This window comes from Arvicola amphibius, chromosome 7 (assembly GCF_903992535.2).
Source record: "Arvicola amphibius chromosome 7, mArvAmp1.2, whole genome shotgun sequence".
Taxonomy (NCBI): domain Eukaryota; kingdom Metazoa; phylum Chordata; class Mammalia; order Rodentia; family Cricetidae; genus Arvicola; species Arvicola amphibius.
In genome coordinates, this window is record NC_052053.1 from 78,167,330 (window position 1) to 78,182,779 (window position 15,450).

At 37.9% G+C, this 15,450-nt stretch overlaps 1 protein-coding gene across 3 annotated transcripts in view; it reads left to right on the top strand.

Annotated features, from left to right (window-relative positions):
- The window catches only part of Btbd7 (BTB domain containing 7), an 84,806-nt gene that overhangs the window by 34,951 nt on the left and 34,405 nt on the right, over window positions 1-15,450 (top strand). The window contains exon 4 of one of the 3 annotated variants that reach the window (XM_038336714.1): window positions 422-480. The exons of the other annotated variants lie outside the window; for them this stretch is intronic. Coding sequence (XP_038192642.1) covers window positions 422-480 — 59 coding nt within the window. The remainder of the gene's footprint in view (window positions 1-421; window positions 481-15,450) is intronic. 3 annotated transcript variants of the gene reach the window in all.

A 15,450-nucleotide genomic window follows, 5' to 3' on the forward strand; every position in this document is an offset into this window, starting at 1 on the left:
ATTAAAATGAAACGATTTATATGACCCAGTATTACTTGAGAAGTTTAATTTTGCTAGTGCAGTAAGGAAAACTTAGCATGGTTTTCTATGTTGAAAAATACATGGCCAGATCAACTAATTAATAGGACTTTGATAAATATTTTTTTAAACCCTAGTAGATGATGACGTTAGTAATAAGATGAGAATAGGGCATTGGTAAGAGAACAAAGGTTACAATTTCTTTTACATAGTCTTTTAAAATTTTTATTATTGTCTTTGAGTAAGACTATTTTTGTCACAGCAAGAATGTCATTAAACTGCTTTTATTAGTTTAAAATAATAATCATTATATTAATAGCTGACTATTTAGAGATGCCAGTTTATAGGGACAGTATCAGAAATGACCTAGCAGCTTGACCTACCGTTCCTTTATTCTATAAAGCCAAATTTGTGAGAAAATGCTTCTACAGAAATTGTGAAGTTTGCCACAGCGTCAAAAAGGTATGACAAGTATTTCTTTTCTCAAACTGTGTGTCTTATATATTTACCTGTTTTTAAAAGTGAGAGTGCATACCTTAAGGTAGTAATATTTTAGCTTTTAATGAAAAGTGAAATTGCAAACTAGCTCTTAGGTCTTTGGTGGTACTTGATTACCTGTCCTAGAGCGCTTTTATTTTCTTTGGTGAGTTAAATTTTCTTCTGTCATTTACATAGAAATTGCATTTTATACAGTGCACTTAAAGATCTGAATTGTCCCTTGTCTCAAATCTGGCTAAATAAGTAGAGCCCTTGTCTCTTCCCATTCAACATTTGCAGGCGCGGTTTTCACTTTAGCTTCTTGTGCTTTATGTGGACCATGCCTTTTCCTCATACCCAGGATAAATTCTTACCAGGTCTTTATGCCTTACCTCATTTCCATGAGGAGGACCAAGGAATTCATGTGATAAAGCTTAAAGCTCAAGTTTGGAGCCAAATGGACTAGCTTTGAATCCTCCTCTACAGTGTCTTAACATGCTTCACCATAAACGAGTCATATAGCTCTTAATTCTCTGCCTTACTGATTTGCAAAAAGAGTAGTAACCCTATAAAGTATGATTCTGAAGATTAAGGAAACCATATATGTTAATTGATATGAACAATATTTGATATGTAATAAGCATGCAATAAATGTCAGCTACTAATCTTTGTGACAGGTGCATCTTCATTGCCATGGTCATCTTTTTCTTCTCTCTTTCTGCCCTCCGCTAAGGCTAACACTTTACTGCTGAGCTTCATTTCTAGATACTCAGTCTTTTCTAAAAATAATTTTATTATTTAAGTCCAATATTCAGTATATTTTGTAGATTCTTTTTAGACAATTATTGGCTTTAAGATTGTCTTATAATTTTATTACAAATTTAAGTTGATTTCTACCACTTACCATTGTACTTATCAAACTGTTAAGATCAGTCTATTTGTCACTTGCCTGTTAGCTTTTCCCAACAGGAGTTTTACATGCCAGCAATACCTGTGCTCAGACATCTGTTGTATGTGATAATTTAAATCTTTCCCTGCATGTCTCATGGTTCTAGTGATATATATCATTTTAGAGAGAATTGAGTAGTCAGTCTGTATTTATTATTATAGTTTATGTGTATGAGTGTTTTGCCTATGTGTATTTATATGTACTATGCATGCCTGGTGTCTGAGTAGGCTAGAAGAGGGTACTGGATCCCCCAGACTGAAGTAACATGATTGTGAGCTGGGAATTGAACATAGCTCCTCTGGAAGAACAGCCAGTGCTCTTAAGCTATCTATATCTCTAGCCCCCGGTCTGTATTTTTTGTTGTGTGATTCAAATAAGAATGCTCAGTGTATCTTGCCAGCCCCAAAATTAATTTTTAAAATAATGATATGACATTAATGCCCTTTAGACCCAGAAGTTAGTTCCTTGAAGAGGCCACAGCCCTAAGGGGAGAAAGATTAAGAATTCATCATTTATGGCGATTGTTTATTTGCTGTTATAGGAATATAAAGTTTTTTTCCCATTGTTTGTATTTTGCCTATTTGCTTTAAGGCAGGGCCTTATATAGTCTTGGCTCTTTTTATATTTACTAAGTAATTAAGGATAGCTTTGAACTTTTTTTTAAAGATTTATCTATTTATTATGTATACAATGTCTCTGCCTGCATGTATCCCTGTAGGCCAGAACAGGGCACCAGATCTCATTATGGATGGTTGTGAGCCACCATGTAGTTGGTGGGAATTGAACTCAGGTCCTCTGTAAGAGCAGCCAGTGCTCTTAACCTCTGAGCCATTTCTCCAGCCCCAATGGCTTTGAACTTCTGATCCTTCAGCTCTCACCTAAGTGCTTAGATTATAGCATGTACCAGCACACCTATTTTTGCGATGCTGGGAATAGAACCTACTGCCATGTGCTTGTCAGGCAACAGCTCTACCAACTGAACTGTATTCTTGGCTTCATCTGTGAAAACTGGTAACAAATGAGATTGTGCTTGTAATTTTGGTTTGTCTACTTTAGTCATCCTGATAGCCTTCAAGTTTGATGAGTTCAGAAACTAGTAACTAGCCTGTGAGTGATAAAGTTGTAAATACCTAACTCATACTAGTTCTTCTGACCCTTAAGCCCAGGAATTTGGGCACCATGGAGAAGGAAAGGGGACAATGTAAGAACCAGTTTGACAGGGCTCAAGTAGTGGCCCAAGTAGGCAGACTAAGGTAATTACTGAAGCATTAGCTTGAAGCCGTATCTGTTACAAGTCTAGTTGCTTACTGAAACCAGGAAACTACTTGGGTTATTGGCCCAGACAGAAAGTTTAATGGTTGTTGGGGGCAGGAACTTCAGTAGGTTCCTGCTCAAACTACTCCAGATTCTGGAGTCCAGAGCACCTAGTCAGAAGACAGAGGCTTCTCTTGTGTTTCAGCCATTCTTTTCTAAACAGGCTGCTTTCCTGCATGGGTCACTGGAGGTTTTTGGCTTCCTAGCACTAGAGCCTTCTCAGTTTTATCTAAGTGTTTTTTGGTTGGTTGGTTTTGTTGTTGTTTTGTTTTGTTTTGTTTCGTTTTGTTTTGTTTTGTTTTTGAAATAAATTTCTCTGTGTAGCCCTGGCTCTTGTGGAACTCACTTCATAGACCAGATTAGCCTTGAACTCAGAGAGCCTCTTGTCTCTGCCTCCCTAGTCCCAGGATTAAAAGTGTGCACCACCACCATCCAGCATTGTGTAGGTGTTAATGGAGGCGAGAGGCCACCTTCCAGTAGAAAAAGCAGAAAAGGCTTCCTGAACCTTTTCTCTCTGCTTGGGTTTCAGCATAAGACTTTCTTTCAGGTTAGGAGCTAGTGGCACAGAAAGCAGAGCCTGTTGAGAATCTTTCTGGATGCAGGGTCGAGCAATAATGTCTACAAAAAAAGAGAAAGGGTCACACTAGCACAGTCACCTGTCCTGCCACAGGCAGGAGCTGAGCTGCCATTGCCTAGGTTCTAGGATAACTCTAGAATGCTCACTCTGCAGCCTTTTCTGTTCTTGCCTGTTTGCTGAGCCCAGTCACAGCCTTCCCAGCAATGCTAGAGACTAACACAAGCCTCAGATAAATCCCTTTTCTTCTTGAGGTACCTGGAATTATTCTGTGGTTGCTACTCAAGAAGCCTGATTGATGTCAGTGCCTATACTAAAAACAAAATTAGAATATAAAATTAAGATTTCCAAATAGATTATTGAATTGGAAGAAACCAGACAGAAGGGCAAGTGTTTTACAGCACTCATGCATGCAGTGGACAGTGAACAGAAGTAGGAGTGTACTACTATTGACTTTTTTCTTTGTGAAGAAAAATCTGCTTTTTAGAAGCATAATATCTTACAGTCCACAGACATACTGCTGTCTTATCTGGACCAAAAATACATTTTCAACCTTTGGAAGATGAAAATTATGTATAATTTGTGTTTTAAAATGGACTGTATACTATATTTGCCATATTTTTAGTCATTATGAATGTGATCTTATTTTATTGAATTAAAAATCTTAACAAGCCTCCCAAAAGCGGTGACCTAATTTTTTAACCCTTAACTTGACCAGCTTCCAAGAGTGTGTGCCTGGAATCATCAAAAAAAGGCAGACTCACTGTCCTCACTCACACATCCATTTTTTCTCTTTCCATTCTTTCCATTGTCCTGCTTACTGACACTTTTCCTTTTATCAGAGGTCAGTGACACCAACAGTTCATTTTACTTGTTCGTAATTGTACCCTCTTCAGCAAATGAGAGTCTGACTGTAATTCTAAAAGAATGATGAAGTAAGCTGAAGACCACTTTCAGCACATCAGAGCAGTCAGTCAAGCATGAGGCATAAAGAATTACTTTTAGTTTCATGAGTTCAAGTGACTGAGATGATGCATATCTAATTAAGGAACATTAGCATTTATAAACAGTTTTACTGAAAGTTTGGGTAGAGTTTTGAAATAGAACATTTGCTTACATATCTTACTTTAAACCTTAATTTGTTTGTATAGACTATAGATTTTCCCTCTATTCCTCTGCTGTCACCTTTGTCTAGGGTACTTTTGTCTCTTATTATTAGATCTCCAAATACTTCCTTATCCTTTAAGGACAAACGCAAATGCTTTGCGTCTGTTTTATATTAGCCATTCCAAGTTAAAAAGTATTTTCTCTTTTCTAAGAATTTTCAAGCATTTGTTTTTGTTAGGTATTTTCATCTTCTAACTTGGCTCTGGTAATACCTGTGTACTGTCTCATTTCCTCTTGTCATGTAGTTTATGTTTCCTAAAGAGAGAATCAAAGTCTTGATAGTATTCCAATCACCCCCAAGAACCTAGAATAGTACTTTGTTCTTGGTAGACTCTTCACTGTGTACTATGAATTATTCCTTTTAATTTGCTTTATTGTTTTTATATGTGTGTATAAGTAAGTGCCTACACATTTATGCTATATATGCCTGGTGACCGCAGAGATCAGAAGAGGGTGTTGGGTTGCAGCAGATACTCTTACCCACTGAACCATTGTTCCAGCCTCTAAATTATTCTGTTTTTCTTTGGATTTCTAAATTTTTCATTGGTATGGGCATTTTGCCTTTATGTGTGTTTGCACTGTGTATATACTATATGCCCACAGAGGCCAGTAGAGAGGATAGAATCTTCTGGAACAGGAGTTATAAAAGGTTGTGAGATGCCAAATGGGTGCTGGGAAGAAAAACTAAGTTATCTCTCTAGCCTCTGCATAATGTTTTCTTATGAAAGGGGAGCTGAACAGTGAGTTTAGGATGTGTGGTTCAGTGATAAATGCTTGCTTGCTTAGCATGCCCAAGGAAGGCCTTGGAACTTGTAAACAAAATAAAAACACTTAACCCTAGTGTCAAAGATAAAAAGGAAGTATTATTTAGAAAAGTAGATTAATACATAATCTAAAGAGTGAGATTATCATCTAGCTCATCAGTTTAAGAAACATGTCAAATTGATCATCTGTTCACTTGATAGCTCACTGATATGGAAGAATATTTTTTTTTTTTTTTTTTTTTTGGTTTTTCGAGACAGGGTTTCTCTGTGGCTTTGGAGCCTGTCCTGGAACTAGCTCTTGTAGACCAGGCTGGTCTCGAACTCACAGAGATCCACCTGCCTCTGCCTCCCGAGTGCTGGGATTAAAGGCGTGCGCCACCACCGCCCGGCTGATATGGAAGAATATTATTTTAACTTAAAATATCCTTGAAGTCATCATCTGAACCCAAAAAGTTTAATCCATCAGCAGACTTTCTCTATACAGTTCCAGTGGCCTGGAACTCTTAATTAGACCAAGCTAGCTTCTTTTCTTTTAAAACAATTTTATTTTATATGCATTGATGTTTTACCTGAGTGTATGTAAGGGTGTCAGATTCCCTGGTACAGGAATTACAGACAGTTGTGAGCTGCCATGTGGTTGCTGGGAATTGAACCTTTGGAAGAGCAGTCAGTGCTCTTGACCACTAAGCCATCTTTCTAGTTCCCCAAGCTAACTTTGAACTCAGAGATCTACCTGCTTCTGCCTCCTGGGTGTTGGAATTAAAGTGTGTGCCACATGTTGGACTCCTAAGAGCAAACTTAACCTTTTGATCTAATTTATAATGTAGACCAAAGAACTAATTATGTTTCTAAAATTCAGCAATAAATTATTTACAGCAACGACAGTTACTCACATTTGTATTCAGTTATATAACTAAATGGCCCCATAATTTGGAAATTCTCATTCTAAATTGTCTTGTCTTGTTTTATTTATTAAGGAAAATAAAACTGTAAGCAGTTGTCAATACTTAACTTGTTTTCTATTGAAAATGGAATGTTTATTTCCCTTATTTGTATACTTAAAGACAGTAATGAATATTATAGCTTATTATATACAACATTTTTATTATAAATGTGTACCTAACACTGTGGCCGTAACAAGTATTTCTAAAATATGTACAGTTCATTTGTTGCAGAACCTGTTGAATCTGCTTAAAGTCATACAATGCTTAATTAGAAGTCCTTTTTTCTTTCCTTTTTCTTTTTTTCTTTTTGTGATTAAGTAACTGGTTTTGTTTTTTTTGTTTGTTTTTTGTTTTTGAGACAAGGTTTCTCTGTGTAGCCTTGCTATCCTAGAACTCACTCTGTAGACAGGCTGGCCTGGAACTCAGAGATCATCTTGGCCTCTGCCTCTCAAGTGTTGGGATTAAAGGTGTGTACCACCACTGCCAATATATAATAATAAAGCTCTAAGAATTGGTACAGGAATGAAATAGCAACAGACTGATATATAATATAGAGTCTCATTTTGCCTTGATTTGTTGAACAATCAATTCACTATACTTTTTGCATATTACTATTTATATTTCAAAGTGAAACAAAAATTAAAAATGTCAAATTACCAGAACTTTTAGTGTTTGCCATAAAATAAAGAATATAAACTGTTTTCAAATCTCAGGTTAACATTTTAATGACACTGTTGTTGTTCAAGATTATAACAGGAGAAAGATAATCTTTGAATGCCCAGGTATACCTAGCTTCATGACAGCACTGGCTATAAGTTGTTTCACTTAGTCTTTAAAACCCCATGACACTTGTGCAGGTTGAGTAATAAGTAAACAGTGTCTGATGCAGAGTTTTGTAAACATGAACTTTGGATTTAGACCTAGCTTCCAATCCTAACTCTGCACTAACAAAAATACTATTTGTGAATGTCTCCAAGTGTGTTTATAGAACTGCTAAAATATTCGGTGACTAAAGGCTGGCCAGAAACATGGCTTCAGCCGTTTTTCTAGTACAAATTGATATGGTTCTAGTCTCACTAAGTAGGTCTCCATGAAGGAGATGACTTTGATATATTAAGAATTTAAGGACTGAGGAGTTAGCTCAGTTGGTAAATGTTTCTGTACAAGCATTACGTCCTGAGTTTGATTCCAGAATCAAGGTAAAAAGCTGGGCATGTTGGTATGCATTTGCAATCCCAGCGCTGGAAAGGAGAACCAGGCAGATCCCATGGCCCAGTAGCCAGCCATGTAAGCTCCAGGTTATTGAAAGTCCCTGTCTCGCGAACAAGATAGAAGTACCCAACCCAAAATTGTTTTCTGACCTTTGCATGTACATGTATATAATTCTTATATGGTTCATGCTTAGTGTTCATGTATGTGTGCTATGTTTTTACATGTTTGTGTTTGAAGGTAAAATATCTACATATCTAGAACTATTTCCAGAAGTTGGGCAGTGGTGATGGCGAGCCTTTAATCCCAGCACTTGAGAGGCAGAGGTAAGCAGATCTCTGAGTTTGAGGCCAGCCTATTCTACAAAGCTAGTTCCAGGACAGCTCAGAGATACATGGTGTCTCAAAAAATTAAAAAATAAAATTAGTACCAGGAAACAGAATACATTTACACACTTAAATGTCTTTGTTATCAAAGACATATTATCAAACATACTCCTCTTTAACTGTAATAATTAAACCTTTCCCAATGATTTGGTATAAAATTAGGCTTACACTGTCAGTGTCCTTCCTGAATTGAAGCTTACATCAAAAACAATGCTAATTTTGTTTTGTTTTGTTTTTTTGAGACAGGGTTTCTCTGTGTAACAGACCTAACTGTCCTGGAACTAGCCCTATAGGCCAGGATGCCCTCATACTCACAAAGATCCATCTGCCTCTGTCTCCCAAGTGCTGGGATTAAAGGTGTGCACCACCATCGCCCTTGCAACAATGCTGACTTTTTTAAAACTATCTTTGACTAGAATTCCAAGAAATGCATAAATATTATTGTTTTCTAAATATATTGGCATTTGAACTTATATCTTACTACGAGAGGTTCAGAAAATGCCCTAAGCTAAACTGTAATTAGTGTGTTATTCTTTACTCCTATCAATTTAAAACTAAGTAAGGGGCTGGAGAGATGGCTCAGAGGTAAAGAACAGTGGCTGCTCTTCCAGAGGTCCTGAGTTCAATTCCCAGCAACCACATGGTGGCTCACAACCATCTGTAATGAGATCTAGCGCCCTCCTCTGGCGTGTGGGAATACATGGAGGCAGAATGTTGTATACATAATGAAATAAATCTTAAAAAAAAACTAAATAGTGTGAGAGAGATGGCTCATGGGGTAGCACCTGCTGCCAAGCCCAATGACCTGAGTTCAGTCCCTGGGACCCACATGGTAGAAGGAGAGAATTTAACTCCTTCAAACTGTCCTCTGACCTCCTCACACATGCCTAGACATATACACAAAAGCACATGCACACAAAATAAAATTTTTAAAGAAGAAATAAACTAGGTAGAGGTTTTGTTGGTTTGTAGTTGTGAGTAGTAAAAATAGTAAGCATTCAGAGGCTAGAGAGATGGATGGATCGGTGCTTAAGAGCATTTGCTGTTCTTGCAGAGGACTTGGGTTTCATTCCCAGCATCCACATAGAGGCTTATCACTATCGACAACCCCATGTTCAAGGGACCTAACACCCCTTCTGACCTCCACAGGCACCATGCATATATATGCAGGCAAACACTCATACATAAAATAATAAATCTGTCTTAAAAATGTCTTTTATGTAGCATTTAAAGTGTTTAATGTAGATATACCACTTCTGTGTTTTTATACCAGCTTTCTTTTTGTAGTTTTTGGAATTATTAGATTAAATAAAAGTAACTGGAACTGGGGTAACAGTCCCATGGTGCACTTGCATAGTGTAAGCAACACCCTGTATTTGCTCCCCAGTATTATACACACACACACACACACACACACACACACACACACACACACACAATAGATGGATAATGTGGATCTGTAAATCTGAGACCGTAACTGTTATGTGAGTTTTCAAACAAGTAAAAGCAAAAATGGATACTGAAGGTGGAAAAATTATAGTTTTCTTTATTCATATAGGGTCCCAGTGTAGAATTAGTATTATGACTCCTGTGTTTTCATTTAGCACATTTAATGAGCTCTACTGTATGCTGGGCCCTTAGATTAAAGGAACAAATACAGCAGTCCAGTGGCATCACTAGATAATTATAACAGAAAAGTGTCTTCATAGAACAAAGCAGTGAATACTGAGCCAGAGAAACCACAGACCCTAGTGGAGGGACATGGCATATGGAGACATGATCTGGAACGTCCCAGAAAAGCATGACCTGGAGAATGAATAGTCCCATAATGATTGGGGGTAGAAGAAATAGCAGATACAAAGATCTGGAGGCAAAGGGGGACGGATAAAGACCCTTTGGTTGGAAGATGATGACATTGCAAAGATGAGGAGTATGGCAATAAATAAGGCTACAGAGACAGACAAAACTTACATAAAGAACTTTGTTGCTGGGTGGTGGTGGCACACACCTTTAATCCCAGCACTCAGGAGGCAGAGGCAGGCGGATCTCTGTGAGTTCGAGGCCAGCCTGATCTACAAGAGCTAGTTCCAGGACAGGCTCCAAAGCTACAGAGAAACCCTGTCTCGAAAAAACAAAAAAATAAAAAATAAAAAGATCTTTGTAGACCCTCACTAAAACAGGTTTTGTTGACTAATTTCATTTGCATTTTTGGAAAATTCTCTGGGTACAATATACAGAGATCAGAAAAGCATTCTGAAATTAGGTAATTTTTTAGATACATAATTTTAAGTAGATACAAATCTATAGTAAGTCAAATTTACCTTTTTTTTTCTTATGTGTGTATTCCAAGGGTCAAGCCCAGGGCCATTTACATGTTTGCAAGCACTCTACGAATGAACCATACTCCAAGCCCCTACTAATTCTTGCTTGTACTATGTTTATTCAAGAGGATTTATTTACTGTTGCCATGTATAAACTGACACTAGAAAATACTACTCACCTACGATTACAGGTGAAGTATTTTTTAAATGATTTTATTTTTATTTTATGTGTATTTGTGTTTTTTACTGCATGCATGTCTGTGTGAGGGTGTTGAATCCCCTGAAGTTGGAGTTGCAGACAGTTGTGAGCTGCCATGTAGATGCTGAGAATTAAACCTGGGTCCTTTGGAAGAGCAGCCAGTGTTCTTAACGACTGAGCCATTTCTCTAGCCCCTATAGATAAGTATTAAGGCCAAGATTTGAATCCTGTTCATTGTAAATCCAGGGATCTACTCTTAAAAAAAAATTTATATTTTTATTTTATGTATGGAGTTTGTGTACCATGTTGTCTGTGTACCATGTGTGTGCAGTGCCCAAGGAGGCCAGAAAAGGGCATCAGATCTCCTGGGACTGGACTTAAAAATGTTTGTAAGAAGCCAGGCGATGGTGGTGCATGCCTTTAATCCCAGCACTCGGGAGGCAGAGGCAGGCGGATCTCTGTGGAGGCCAGCCTGGTCTACAAGCACTAGTTCCAGGACTGGGCTCCAAAGCAACACAAAGAAACCCTGTCTTCGAAAAAAAAACAAACAAAGTTTGTAAGCTGCCATGTGAGTACGGGGAATCAAACCTTGGGTGGTCTGGAAAAACAGCCCTATCCCAAAATTTGTAGGTATTTCTTTCTATTGCAGTTAAAATGATGCACATGCAATGGGATATAGCAGTGAGCAAGGTACAGTTATTAACTTTGTTACCCAAGGTAAATGGTGGGGGGGGGTTGTTTGTTTGTTTTGTTTCTGTTTTTTGAGATAGGGTTTTTCTAGCTATGCTGAAACTTGCTCTGTAGACCAGGCTGGCCTCAAACTCACAGATATGCCTGCCTCTGCCTCTGCCTCTGCCTCTGGAGTGTTGGAATTAAAGTCATGTGCCACCACACCCAGATAAAATGGGCATCTTTTAGTTTTAGATAAATGAGTGTAAGCCTATGCACTTCTCAGATACTAAGTAAACCAGTTGTTTTTCTTTAACACTTTAATAAATCTATGGCAGAAAAGTCATCACTGTTTCTGTTCCCTTTATGTAGAAATCTTTGGCTAGTTCTTGTGAGACTCCCTTTCACACTCTTACACCCCTCACTAATCTTGTGTTTGGTTTTGTTGGGAGTGTGTGTGTGTGTGTGTGTGTGTGTGTTTGGGTTTTGTGGGGTTTTGTTTTGTTTTTAGGTTTTTGTTTGCTTGTTTGTTTGTTTTTTTAGTTTTTTGAGACAGGGGCTTCTCTTGTAGCTTTTGGAGCCTGTTCTGGAACTCTCTTCTATGTTGGTCTCAAACTCACAGAGATCTGCCTATCTCTGCCTCCTGAGTGCTGGGATTAAAAGTATGCGCCGCCACCACCCAGTTTGTGCTTGTTTTTGGTTTAGAATGTTTCAGTAAAGCAGGCATACTTGTAAGGAAGTTTGACTTCCTTTGTAAGAATAGCCAATTTTTTTCTTGTTTATCATAAATTACTCAATGTAGGAATCAGTAGGTATATAGTATCTAAGCCTAAGGGCAGTTTCATTAACAAGATGACTATATCTACATTGTTCAAATGAGCAGGCAAAATTCCACACTTACAGCTAAAGGCAATTGGAGATGGGTCTCTTGTCAATCTAAGTTTTAGTGGTATATCCTGTTTCTCTCCAGAAATCGCTGCTCAACTACTCAACAAAACTGTCATCCTTAGGAATGCTTTCCCCATTAATTTTCCAGCTTTTTGAAAACTTGGTAATGTGAGCATTTAAAATGCTTTGTTAGGTGTGGTATGGTGGCATACTCCTTTATTCCTAGCATTTGGGAGGCAGAGACAGATAGATCTCTGGGTTTGAGGCCATCTTGGTCTACAGAGCAAATTCTAGGCCAGCCAAGGACTATATATAGTATGACCCTGTCTCAAAATAAATACTTTTAAATACCATGTTAAAGAATGGTAGTTTATGGGGATTGGAGAGTTGGCTCAGTGGTTAAGAGCACTGACTGGTCTACCCAAGGACCTAGGTTCAATTTCTAGCATCCACATAACAGCTCACAACTGTCTGTAACTCCAGTTCCAGGGGACCTGACACCCATGGCAAAACACCAATGCACATAAAATAAAAATAAATAATTTTTTATAAAGTGATAGTTTATATAATTTATAAAGAATTATCAGTCTGGAGAGATGGCTCAGAGGTTAAGAGCATTGCCTGCTCTTCCAAAGGTCCTGAGTTCAACTCCCAGCAACTACACGGTGGCTCACAACCATCTGTAATAGGGTCTGGTGCCCTCTTCTGGCCTGCAGGCATACCCACAGACAGAATATTGTATACATAATGAATAAATAAATAAATATTTTTTAAAAAAATTATTCAGTCTGTATTCATTTAAGTATAGTGAGAGTTCTTATGTGTGTGTGCTTGAAGCTTAAAGATCTTAAAAATTCTTTTCTCAGTTGTCTGTGTGCTTTACTGAGTTACTAAATGAAGCTCCTTCAAGTTTTCAGCTTTCATATTGTGGTGGTTTGAATAAGAATGCCCCCATAGGCTCATCTGTTTGAATGCTTAGTCACCAGGGAGTGGCATTATTTGAAAAGGTTAAAATAATTAGGACATGTGGCCTTACTGAAGGAAATGTATCACTGGGGATGGGCTTTGAGCTTTGAAAAGCCAAAGCCAGGCCCAGAGTGTCTCTCTGTGCCTACAGAGCAGGATGTGGAACTCTGAGCTACCTCCCCAACACCATGTCTGTCTGCATAAAACCATGGTCCCCACCATGACGATAATGGACTAACCTCTGAAACTGTAAGCAAGCCCACAATTAAATGCTTTCTTTTATTATAAGAGTTACTTTGGTCATAGAGTCTTTTCATATCAATAGAGCAGTGACTAAGACATCCACCTTTATTTTTTCCTCCACACAGATGACACAACTTAAAGGATAAAGAGCACAGGCACTGGGTGCACCTATCTTACATATGCAGCACGAATCTCAGTGTTTGCCTCCTTCCTGTCAAAAGGAAGAATGTTCTCAGAATAAAGAACCTTCTCATTTCCTTAGTAATATTTGCCTGGGCTTTGTGGTCAGTGATGGATTTGGATTTGAGAGAACAAATGAACCCTGGCAGTTTTCATAGCCTGGTAGTGTTAATGTTTTCAGTAGGGAATACATTCACATGGAACAAAATTCAAAACTGTGCGTCTCTGCCCTTCTTTCTATCTTTGTTCTTCAGTCACTGTTCTACAGATAGCCGCTGTTAACATGGTGTTTCTCATGATTCTTTACAATAAGCAATCCAGAGAGTCTTGGGAGATAATCTTTAAATAAACTAAAAGAAAATGCAGAGATCTTAAAGTAGATCTCTAATAGTACTCACTTCTGTTATTCAGGCATTACAAGAAAACTTAAAAGGTTTCTAAGAGAGACAGAACCCTAGAAGATGCACTTCCATGTGGCTAATATCTTATTCTTTAAGAGAACTTGATGCATAAGGCCCTGGGTTCAATCCTAGCATTGAAACAAACAAAAAAATAACTATGCTTCTGTATTATGTCCTTCTACCCAACAGAAACAACCAGATTCTGAGTATTAGCTACAAAGGGATAAGAACTAAAACCCAGAAACACTCAACTTCGTTTTGGATTAGTTGTTTGTTTGTTTGTTTGCTTTGCTGAACTAAAGAATCTCCCTAAGGTATTGATTTGCCTCAGCATTCTTCAGAGAACTACTAACTTAAACAACTTTGAGGGGCTGGAGAGATGGCTCAGTGGTTAAGAGCATTGCCTATTCTTCCAAAGGCCCTGAGTTCAATGCCCAGCAACCACATGGTGGCTCACAACCATCTGTAATGAGGTCTGGTGCCCTCTTCTGGCCAGTGGGCATACATGTAGAAAGAATACTGTACAGATAATAAATAAATAAATCTTTTAAAAATTAGTTTAAAAAAACAGCTTAGATCAAAAGAATGGAGGTATTAAGGGCAGAGTAATTGAGGCTTATCCAGCCTACAAGAGTGTTTGCTGAGGTGCTCAGAAACTTACTAGGACAAGTAGACACTGTAGGTAGCACTTAGTTGTCCCCATTTTTTTTTCATATTGGCACTTTTTAAATCCTTCCTTAAATGTGGGTGTGACCTTTAAAGGCATAGATGATGAAATATTATTCTTAGAGGACTTCATCTTGATAGCAATCATTTCCATACTTCTTGCTGAATTTGAAGAAATAAGCTGCTATGTGGTAAGTAAGGTAGCCTCACCAAAGAATCATGTGGCAAGTATTGAATGTATTCCCCAGCCATTAGTCAGCAAGAAGCTGGGTCCATAGACATGTAACCACAAGAAACTAATTCTGCCAACATTCTTGAATGAGATGGGAGGCAGATGATCCCCATTGAGCTTTCAGACAGAATAAAAGCCCAGCTGACTCCCTTCTTTCATGCTTAATGAAGTCCTGGCTAGAGACCCAGATCATTATGCCCAGACTCACAGCCTACAGAGCGTATGAGAAGATAAATGTATGTTGTTTTAACCCAGTAACTTGTGGTAGTTTGTTATATAGCAATAGAAAACTAATACATTATTTAACCACTTGATGTTACTTTCTTAAGTCAAAACTGTTGAACACAAACAGTTTCTTAGGTTTTAATAATTAGGAGGGAATTGAAATTTGATGAAACACAAATACTTCTTTGATTTGTAAAGCAGGTTTGATTTCTTACTAGGAGAATAGGTTGAAGCTATATGAAACACTCTGGGTGACTAATTTATAATATTGGTGGATTACAGGCTACTAGAATTGGGAGTATTCTAAGTACTCTTTTTTTCAACAAGCCATTTTTTGAAGCTGTGCATTCTTGCGCTTTCAACAACTGGCTGTATGCACACATTCTTCTCTATTCCTGGAATGCAGTTTCTTCCTGTTTGCCAAAAAATGTGTACTTTGAATTTTTCCTCAATTGGAAAGTCATCTTTTGCCATTCTCACCCTCCTCCCTGTTGAGAATTCAGGTACTCCCCTTGTGGACCATATACTCTTTTGTCTACTCCTGACATAGCATTGCTGTATGCAGTAGAGCTCACATCTGTGTCTATTTCTTATAGAAAATTGCTAGCCTCTTGAGATCAAGAGCTAAAGAGTTGATCACACTGTATCTAGTATAGAA